At 32.7% G+C, this 10,285-nt stretch overlaps 2 protein-coding genes across 4 annotated transcripts; one reads left to right on the top strand and one right to left on the bottom strand.

Annotated features, from left to right (window-relative positions):
• The first annotated feature begins 374 nt into the window (after positions 1-374).
• Positions 375-4,483, top strand: LOC111886929 (uncharacterized protein At4g17910). Of its 3 annotated transcripts, none has more exons than XM_023883163.2 (17): positions 375-637; positions 1,478-1,573; positions 1,668-1,731; positions 1,835-1,880; positions 2,052-2,170; positions 2,259-2,332; positions 2,433-2,505; positions 2,599-2,688; positions 2,783-2,856; positions 2,927-3,020; positions 3,099-3,225; positions 3,301-3,405; positions 3,498-3,615; positions 3,774-3,825; positions 3,934-3,978; positions 4,069-4,158; positions 4,255-4,483. In XM_023883163.2, exons 2-17 carry the CDS (start codon positions 1,524-1,526, stop codon positions 4,405-4,407), a joined length of 1,374 nt encoding a protein of 457 aa, XP_023738931.1. In that variant the 5' UTR covers positions 375-637; positions 1,478-1,523; the 3' UTR covers positions 4,408-4,483. The 3 variants fall into 3 exon arrangements, with proteins under 3 accessions (XP_023738931.1, XP_023738929.1, XP_023738930.1); XM_023883161.2 differs by having other exon boundaries at positions 375-643; XM_023883162.2 differs by having other exon boundaries at positions 375-969.
• A 366-nt stretch (positions 4,484-4,849) lies between these two features.
• On the bottom strand, positions 4,850-6,313 carry LOC111886880 (28 kDa ribonucleoprotein, chloroplastic). The gene is made up of 4 exons (XM_023883121.3): positions 5,824-6,313; positions 5,589-5,690; positions 5,210-5,500; positions 4,850-5,100 (listed from the first exon to the last, which is right to left on the bottom strand). The coding sequence occupies exons 1-4, from the start codon at positions 6,172-6,174 to the stop codon at positions 4,999-5,001; spliced, it is 846 nt and encodes a 281-aa protein (XP_023738889.1). The 5' UTR covers positions 6,175-6,313; the 3' UTR covers positions 4,850-4,998.
• Positions 6,314-10,285: the final 3,972 nt, after the last annotated feature.

Genomic DNA, 10,285 nt, shown 5'->3' with positions numbered 1-10,285 from the left:
AAATTAGGAACCAAAAACACAAATTGCCCCAAACCATAGGGACCATTCGTGTAATTTACTTTTACTATTCGTTTTGTTCATATTTGGGTAACTATTTTTTTTTATACACATCTAGGTAACGAACTTGTTGAAAGTGTTCACATTTAGGATGTAACCTGCTACAACAGATCATAATGGTCATATGTGATCACTTCCAATAAGTTTGTTACCTAGATGTGTACAAAAAAAAGATAGTTACCCAGATATGAAGATATGAAAAAGTTAATTACCTTGATAAGTCATTTTGCCGAAAAAGAAATGTATAATTTGCACCAGTAAAACTTAAACTTGAGAATCTAACCCATATATAATCCCCTTTAGTCGATAGAATAGAAGTGTATTACCACTTCTTAAACGGGGGAGGGGGGCTTGGCAAATGGAATCTCTTTGTATGAGTTTGCAGCGAAGTACAAGAAACAATTCCGAAAACCTTCCAATGCCCTGAAGTGATTTGAAGGCGAACAGGACTTCCGATCATCAACAAAAACGGTGATAATTCCAATGTAATAAGATTTCTGATTTCTCTAACACTCGGTGAAATTAATAGTACGGCCACCAAGTGTCACAGGTCCTGAATCTGCTGTCTTTGATCGTGGAGGTGAAGGTCCGTATTAAATTTGTTTGAAATTGATTTCGATTTTGGATGATTAGTTCGTATCAATCATTTGAAGAACTCATATCAGATAGATATATGTTTTTCGATTTTGATTTTCGAGTATTGTTTGGTGTGTCTATGTATATCTTGGAGTTTGATGTGAGAAAGCTAAGTTGATCTCTTGGTGTCGAACTAGTTTTAAAATTGACTGAGATGGTTTGAAATCAATGGTATCGGTGTCAAGAATCGAAGAATGGATTTTGATTTTGAAGGGGGAAGGATTACTGATTAAGTGTTTCTTACTTTCTTTGATCATTATTTCACTTCTTTCTAAGGTCAGAAATCAACGACTTTTCTGCGTAAATTTGCTGATTAGTTTTTCCTATGATCATTGTTTAAAGTTTCTAAATTTCTAAGTTACTACACACTACAGATGTATGTATGTGAATGTGATTACAAAGTGTTTGATACTTTGTTCATGTCTTTTTTACTCATTGTTCAGGTCAATGTACAGTTGTTGATGATGCATATGTATGTGATTAGTCTGTGTTGTGTTAACCAATGTGTGCATATGTATGTGTTTATGACTAATGACTTTATGTGCCTCTTAGTTTGTATAAAGTGTAAACTTGTACATTCTGAGTTTATTTGTTTCCTGGATGGATTTATTGTAGTTTATTATGAGTTTTAGTTGCTTCTTGATGATGCATATGTATGTGATTAGTCTGTATTCTTATTCTAGAAATGTTGAAAACTTGGAAGATGATTTGGATTTAGAAGAGAGAGAGTTGTTGTGTTAGATTAGATACCAATGTTTTAAACTTATAAGTGTCATTTTTGTAGGATCTTGCAAAGGCAAAAACAATCAGCAACTTGTCTTAACTCAGCAATGGATTCTTCTGCAAAATCATTCAATCCAAACAAACATTTGAAAGAACAGTAAAATCCTCGTTATTCTTAGTGATTTTCTGTAACAAATCAGATTATGTATTATTTGATGGAAATGACATTGTGTGTAATTAATGTTTATCAGATTTGTGAGCGACCTAACTGGATCTTCCATGGTTGAAGTTTTTGTACTTTCAGCAATATTTTCTGTACGTATGTTTTCTTATTCTTCCTCAATCAAATCAAATCAAATGAAAATGAAATGAAGTTGTTTAATGGTAATTGAGCTTCTAACATTTTGGCTTGATTCAGATGCTTATTCTCCTGCGACATACCATCGGCATCTACAACAAAATAGGTGATTTCTTCGATTACAGAATATGAAAACATTAACATTATTTTGGGGAAATATGTTAATGTTATTCTTCAGTTGTTGAACAAGATTTCGTCAATAGCATTTAATAAATTCTCGTTAACATGATTTTCTCTTTCTTTTTCTTTTAGTAAAATGGATTAATTTGGTTTGCAGTTGCATCTCTAGATGAAAAAACTTCATCAAAGAAAAAAACAGTTGGCTCAAGGGCTTACATCATCAGAATGATAGTAGATTTCCTCTCCATTGTCCTTCCCATCACTCTGGTTTCTACAGTAAGCCTGTTGTAGATCTTCTCTTGTGTTAGTGTTAGAATATAGACAAAATAGAAGACTTATAATAATATGAAAAATTTCTTCACAGGTTCTATCAGAATGGAGTTACACGATTGGGGTTGTATTTGTATTGGTGTTGTTTATCTATTTTGCATATAAGAGGTAAGATATCTTCTTAATCTTTCTTCTGTTATGTTATTTATTTATTTTTTTTTCCAATAAATCATTATCCTACAAAAATCTTCCATATCATGCGCAACAGAGATGGATGTTGGTATCAGGAAGAAGGGGTTCATTCTCTTAGGGAATGTGTATCATCATACAGGGTTTCATTGGTAATTTCAACATCATTATATATATATATATATTTCATTTTTCTGTTGCTCTAAAATAAAATTTGTTCAAGTTGTAGTTTTGATTTTGTGCAGATGCTTATCACATGTGTTTGTATTTTGGCTGTTGACTTCAACATATTCCCTAGAAGATATGCTAAAACCGAGACTTATGGGACCAGTTTGGTAATAACTAATTAATTAATTAATTATCAGTATCTTTTATCTTTTATTGATAAATAAAATAAAAAAAAAAAAAAAATCTGTATATATTTTTTAGATGGATGTTGGGGTAGGTGCATTTGTTTTTGCAAATTCATTGGTTTCACGTCAAGCTCGGGGAATTTCTACAATGTGAGTGACTCATCAATTAAATTATTATGTTTCTGAAACAAACACTTATTTTTAATGTTATTATTTTTAGGGGTTTAAACTTAAAAAGTGCACTCTCCTCTACCAGCCCACTACTAGTGCTAGGGTTTGCTAGACTTGTTTTTACATCTGGTGTTGACTATCAGGTAGGTACACATAAACTCTCTCTGTTTCTGTTTCTAGACTGAATAATAAATAAATGACTATTCTACCCCTTATAATAGGTTCATGTGGGAGAATATGGTGTTTACTGGAACTTCTTCTTCACACTTGCTGGTGTAGCAGTGCTGACATCACTTGTCAATGTCTCTCCAAACTATTGTGGGCTTTTAGGTTCATTGGTACTAATAGGTATAATTTTCTTTTCTTAATTAATAATTATCTTCTTTTTATAAATTTATAATTATATTTTCCATTTGCATTTAGGCTACCAAATCTGCCTAATCAGTGGATTGAACGTGTATCTGCTCTCTTCTGAAAGAGGAGCAGACATCATCAGTCAAAACAAAGAAGGAATCTACAGCATATTCGGTGAGGTATTTTTGGAAATACATAACAAGGGTAAAATTGTCTTTTTTTTTTTAGTTTTGGTAATCATTTAGCTGTTTTGTTTCCTCTTTCAGGATATTGGGGGCTGCATCTTATTGGTGTTTGGTTAGGCAACAATCTTTTGTTTGGGAAGAATATGAAAACTAATGATTCGGCAAGAAAGAGAGTTTGGATTCTATTTCTTTTCTTCTGGTAACTTTTACAATTTACTCTAAAAATATTTTCAGTTTTCTTTTCCAATTTTGATGCCTAATTTCAAGTGTTGTAACATTTTTGGCAAGATAAAACTATTTGGGACCAAAAATGTAATTTATTTTTATAACAAAATTCGTTTATTCTCATCTTCCCAGGTGTTTGACCTTGATTCTGGACAGTTATGTTGAAAGACCTTCGCGTAGAATGGTTTGACTTTTCTATTTCACTCCATGATTTATTATTTATTATGTGTAGTATTTTTAACAAAAAAAAAATGTGATGGTAATTGTTAATTGATTGTTTATTACTTTTCAGTGCAACCTGACATATGTCACCTTCGTATTGGCTACAAACCTACAGGTGATTCTTTTTTTTATTATCAAATTGTCATATAATTTGGCTTTTTTTGTATCATTAAAATAATAAAAAAGTTGTTTTTTTTGTTCACAGACCTTGGGAATAATAATGCTCTCTGGTGGTAAAAAGGTGTCACTACTGGAACAAGCAATCAACCGAAACTTGCTAGCGGTTTTCATTGTGGTAAAGTATTTTGAGATTCAAATTTTGTTCATCAAAGTTTTTTATAAAAAAATAAAATAAAAATAATAACAACAATTTGACATGAAATTTATGCAGGGAAATTTATTAACAGGATTAGTGAATTTATGGATGAATACCCTGTTTGTGTCTCCAGTCACAGCACTATTTATATTAGTTGCATATGGTTTTATTATTTGTTGTGTTGCTGGATTTGCAGATTATAATGGTATTAAGTTAAAGTTTTGGTAAAGTAGTTGTAATAAACCAATTTTCTTTTTGTTGTGTTAACTGTTAACTATATATACCTTGAGGATTTGAAGCCAAATGCCATCTTGAAACCCCTTTCATTTGGGCTAAAGTATTTTAAAATAGTTTTTAAGTAAAATGCAGACGTCCCAAAACATCAAAATCTTTCAACAACCAAAACTAAAATATACAATCAATATCAATAAAGTAGAATATGTCTCTACTATTTCAACAATTGACCTCACATATTGGTGATGAGTATCAAAGATTGGTGCAGTTTATCATTTTTTTTTTTTTTTTTTTAATTTTTAAATTACACTTTTATTTTTTAACCAACAAAGGTGATAAGTATCAAAGATTGATTGCTTAAATAATCTCAATGAACATTTACAACATACTTTCCTAAAGAAATTATTAGTATAATCAACGAATAAAACATCAGATGTAACAAATGAAGGCCAATCAACGATACATTTAGATGTTACTTACAATTTGAAAATTTTCAACTTGTTTATGATCAAAACATCTGTGTAATCAACTAATCGTTCATATAATCTCTCAACTACCGAAAAACTTATCCAAGTGAAACTTGGTTTATTCAGCGGGTTGTTCATTAGAAGCATTATCTTCTTCAGTTTCACTTTTATCAGCATCTTTTTCACTAAATGCTAAAGTAATCGCCCTATCCATCAACTCCTGCATTACATATTTAAAAGTTCATGAATCATGCCATTAAACATAAAGTCTCTCTTTCCAAAATAAAAAATGAAAACGTAAATCTATAAAAAACAGAAGAAAAACTTACCTTCCCATTGAAGGTGGAAATTGCAGATTCTGCTTCTTCTTTAGTTGCAAAAGTGACAAATCCATATCCTGCTGATCTTCCTTCAGGGGTTTCAAAAACAACCCTTGTTGATACAGGGTTTAATTCACCAAAAAACTCTCTAAGATGATTAGCTCTTACTCTCCATGCAAGATTTGACACATACAACTTGTAACGTTTCTCTCCAGGAGCTGAAGCAGGAGGTGCTGCTGCTGATGATGATTTCTTGTTTTCTTTTGCAAATTCTACCCGGATAATCCTACCCATTAATTCCTAAACATACGAATTGCCATAATAGAATTGATTATTGAGATCAATTTTGATAGAAATTAACAAGTGGAAAAAAGACAAGATTACATACATAAGAATCATATTTTTGGATTGCAGAAAGTGCTTCATCTGTAGATGACATCGTAACAAATGCATACCCTCTGCTTTTCCCATCTTTCTTCCTCATTATTATCTGTCACCATTAAAACAATTGAGATTGCTAGGAAACCCTAAAAGTTCTTCCTTTAGCTTCAATTTTTTTGCAAATTTCTAAACAAACCATATCTAATAATAACAAAGAGTGGTGAGTTGATATAGAAATGAACCTCGGCATCTTCTACTGTTCCACATTCACTAAAAAGTTTCTTGAGGTCGTCGACAACGAAAGACCATGGGAGATTAAGAACAAAAAGCCTCTTTTGTACGATTTCTTTCTGGGGTTCTTCCGATTTCTCGTTTTCTTCGACCGGAACCTCTTGAATTGTTGACGATGGTGATGATGATGTGAATACTTGAAAGTTTCTTGAAATGGTAAGGGGATATGGGTGAGATTTGTGGTGGAGTTTGGAGGAAAAAGTGGGAAGTGAAATCTTTAACCTTGCAGGGAGTATTAATGGCGGATTTGAAGAATATGAGAGACGGGAGAATGAGATTGGTAGTGATTCAAATGTTGCCATTTTTGTTCCTGAGCAAAACCCTCGGAGGAAGATTTTCCCTCGCTGCAGAAGGGATAAAGAAGCGAAACGAGTTGTGCCTGTGTTGTTTTAGTATTGGATTGTGGCCCTTGATGAAATCGTTGATAGTTAGATGGATATTTGATGACAAAATTATGTCCTTTTCTAGAGGTTTAAAGGTCTAAGAATCAAGTCTAATAAAGGTCTAAATCATTTTTATGGACATAATAATCAGGTCAATTCCATCGAGTTCCGGGCTAATCGAGTCGTGCTATTTGGATTTTTTTTATAAAGATTCCTAAATCCGACTTTAATAAGGTACAGATTAGTGGGTTATAATGTTTTGTATAAAATAGTTGATATTAGACAAAACTATAAAATTGGACTTTTGGTTATTAAAAAGGTGTGGATAAAGTTAAAAATATTTTCAACTAGTTGGTTCAAAACGTGAAAGTTTTTGTGGTTTTGGATCATGGACTTTAACTCCCCTCTATTTCTTTCAGTTTAGTGTAGCACGTGCCCGTCATGTGAGGGTAATTTTGTTTTTTCATCTCTATTCCACATTACCGTCATTTGAGAATTACTGTCATTTGAGAGTAGTACAAGCTATTTATGTATACCATACTTAATTATCAGTTGGCTAGTCGTATTCCTTCGCCCATTTTTTTACGACGTGAAAATCAAAAAACCCTAATCATAAACCCTTTTTTGATCGAGCTTCAATATGTTGTTGAGATTACGCAAATGGTTCTCGCAATGTGGTCCACATAGCACACGGTCAAGAAGTTGATCCCAACCGAATTTATGGTAAGATGCTTTGTATTTGATCACGTTCTTAAACTTTTGAAATCTAAAAATCTTTTTTTTTAAATAGACATCCCACCATGTTCAGTATTGAACTTCATCATGGTGGGAAGTTCACAAAGTTTCCAGGCCTCAGGTATATTGAAGGGCTTGTAGCATACATTGACGTGGTCAATATAGAAGAATTCTTAGTACACGAAATGGACTCCATCATGTCATATTTAGGGTATGTTGTTCCACCTGTCATCCATTACCAATTATGTTTGCCCAATGAGGGTTTGGATTTTGGACTAAGGGCTCTAAGTAATGATGATGATGTGCATAACCTATCAAAATATGATAGTGAGAACAAACTGATAAAAGTGTACACAGAGCATGGACAAACAACGTTGGTTACCTATTTCATGTCCCCAAATGGTCCTAGAAGGGTTATAATAGAAGAGATAGAGAAGATGAGGAATCACCTTAGCCCATATCCCATACTCTTGGTCCTTAATTGGTGGAATCTGAAGTTTGTAAGGGTAAAGTAGGTTTGACCTTGGCAAGGTATGGGTCTTTTACACCTAAGTTGAGTAGGTGTAGAGGTTGGAAACCTACCAAAGGTAGCTTATCATGTAGTAAAAAACTTTGCTTGGATTGGGTGGACAAAGGAGGAATAGGCGTTGTTGAAGGTGATCAAGTTGTTGACTCTGTGACTACTAATGCTGATGTAGAAATGGTTGAAAACTTAGTGAATGAGGGTGTAAAGGAGGGGCATATTATTGCAAATGAGGGTGTAGAGGAGGGGCATATTGTTGTGAACGAGCAACATCAAGCAAATGAAGTCCCATTTGAAAACAACTATAGTATAGAAGAGGAAATGTTGAAAGACCTAGATTTTGACCCTTTTTATGGGGTTTAATACAATGAAAATATTCCAAAAAAATCATCCAACATAGTTGATGCAAATGCAAGTAGTGATGATGATTCAGACAACAGTGAAGAAAATGACTTTATGGTTGATGGAGATAACCTAATTCCAGATATTGAAGTGGTTATGGAGAAATTTCACATAAGTATAGACACATAAGCAAAGCACTTAGAAAGCGAACACAAGTTTCATGAGTGTAACGACGTTAAAGATGAAGTAGATGATGCAAACGTTATTGGCAATGATGAATGAGATTCTCTTAGTGAAGATTCAAACAATGATAGGAAAAGAAGGGAAATCATCAAACAGTTAAGCAAGGAGAAAGTATGTCCTTATGGTGAAGTGCACAAGGTAGCCTTCCATGTAGGGCATAAATATAACTAAAAAAAGAACTAAAGGAAACAGTTGATATGCATGCATTGGACACTAGAAAATATATTTCTTTTACAAAAAATGACAAACATAGGTTGACAGCTGTTTGTAAGGGAACTATGGTAGTCAATGCAAGTGGGATTGGTGGACCTACCACCAACAAAAAAGCTAAAGGGTAAAGAAGTAATTGAAGAAAAGGCCAAGTGTACTTGGAGACTCCACGCATCTAGGGAAAATGTTAATGTGTACTGGTTTGTAAAGACATATAATCGCAATCACATTTGCCTTCAGTCCCGCAAAAACAAATCTTACGTTGCTACCTTTATTTCGAAACAGATTATGGATCAGATTGAATCAAATCTTGGAGTGCCAATTTGTGCAATACAAGAGGAGCTACATAGGAAGTATGAGGTTAGTTTTTTGGGTGAAAACGTTTTTAGGGCTAAAGCCCTTGCAACAAAAATGGTGGTTGGAGACTATACTAAACAATATGCAATTTTTAAGAGATTATGGTGTTGTTTGTTTTTTGTTTGCAGATCTTCTTGGCCTCTTTCATCTGCGCCGCGCATACATTAGCCTTCGCAAACTGTTTGCTTTTTTGAAGACTACAAACCTAAAAATGTCTACACGCTCTCTTCTTAGCGCAGATGTAGAAGTGTCTTCTAACATCTGCTAGCCTAAAAACACATATATCTTTATTTTTTTTATTTTTTTTAATTTATGTTTATTCCAACTTTATTAATGATAAACAATTTAAAAAAAAAGTTACAATACTTTAAAAAATGGTTCGACGACACATACTTGACATTTTTGACAAATTTATTAATAAAGATTTATTACAATAATGGTCGTTGAAGTTGTTTATATAAATATAAAAAAAAAATCATAATGTATTCATATATTTTTTGTGCCAACTTTTATAAAACATTATTTAATATAATATTGTCAATTCTTGGGAAAATTTTTATGGGTATGTTTTTAATTGATTTAATTGAAAAAATCGAAATTTATTTCCATCTATTTATGTATCAAATTCTTTGATTCCTAATTACAATGTTTATGAATAACTCTGCGACTAAAATTGTTGGTTTTTATCAAATATATATGTTAATTTGTACCATTTTATTTTCACTTTTTATATAATAATACATAAAAGTTAATCTATATTTGTTAATTATTTATAACAAAGTCATAAAAATATTAAAAAATCACTTTGAAGTTTTAAAAAATCATTTTATTTAGACTTTAGTTTATTTTAGTAGTCTATAGATGTTAAAAGAACAAACAATATTCTTTTCTCAGACTGCAAACGTTTGGTCCACCTCTTCTACTAAAGAGCTCTACAAATGTGGTCCGCAGACTGTAGAAATTTTGCTCCAGAAAAAACAAGCAACACCTATGTGTTAGAGTTACAAGAAACAAATGCGGATACAACTGTTAAATTTCAAGTGGAGTCTGAACCTAACTATAACAACTCAATTAGACAATTCAAAAGGATGTACGTGTGCTTAGGAGCTTTAAAGAAAGGGTTTAGGATTGGGATGAGGGATTTTCTAGGTTTGGATGGTGACTTCATGAAAGGACCATTCCCAGGTCAAATTCTTACAGTTATTGGGGTTAATTCCATCAATGGAATCTATCCTTAGCATATGCAATTGTAGAGACTAAGAACATTGAGAGTTGGAACTGTTTTTTGGAATGTCTTGGAGGTGACTAGGACCTGCATGCTATCTCAAACTTCACATTTATCATTGACAAACAGAAGGTACTTTTGTGCTAAACATATTTTATTTAAGACAATAACTTATACTTACATACTAATTTAGCTATTTACTACATGTAAACAGGGTCTCATACATGCTATTTCACACTTATTTCCTTGTGTCGTACATAAATATTGTCTAAGGCATATCTATGACCGTCACACCCCAAAACCATGAATGGCGGAAACATTCTGGAGCGGAGGACGTCATGTACAGTATCACAAACAATGAATAATAGTAAACAAGCAACAACATCATCCATTGC

This window comes from Lactuca sativa, chromosome 6 (assembly GCF_002870075.4).
Source record: "Lactuca sativa cultivar Salinas chromosome 6, Lsat_Salinas_v11, whole genome shotgun sequence".
NCBI lineage: Eukaryota > Viridiplantae > Streptophyta > Magnoliopsida > Asterales > Asteraceae > Lactuca > Lactuca sativa.
Note: the sequence above shows the minus strand (reverse complement) of the source record. Positions and strands in the feature narration are given on the sequence as shown.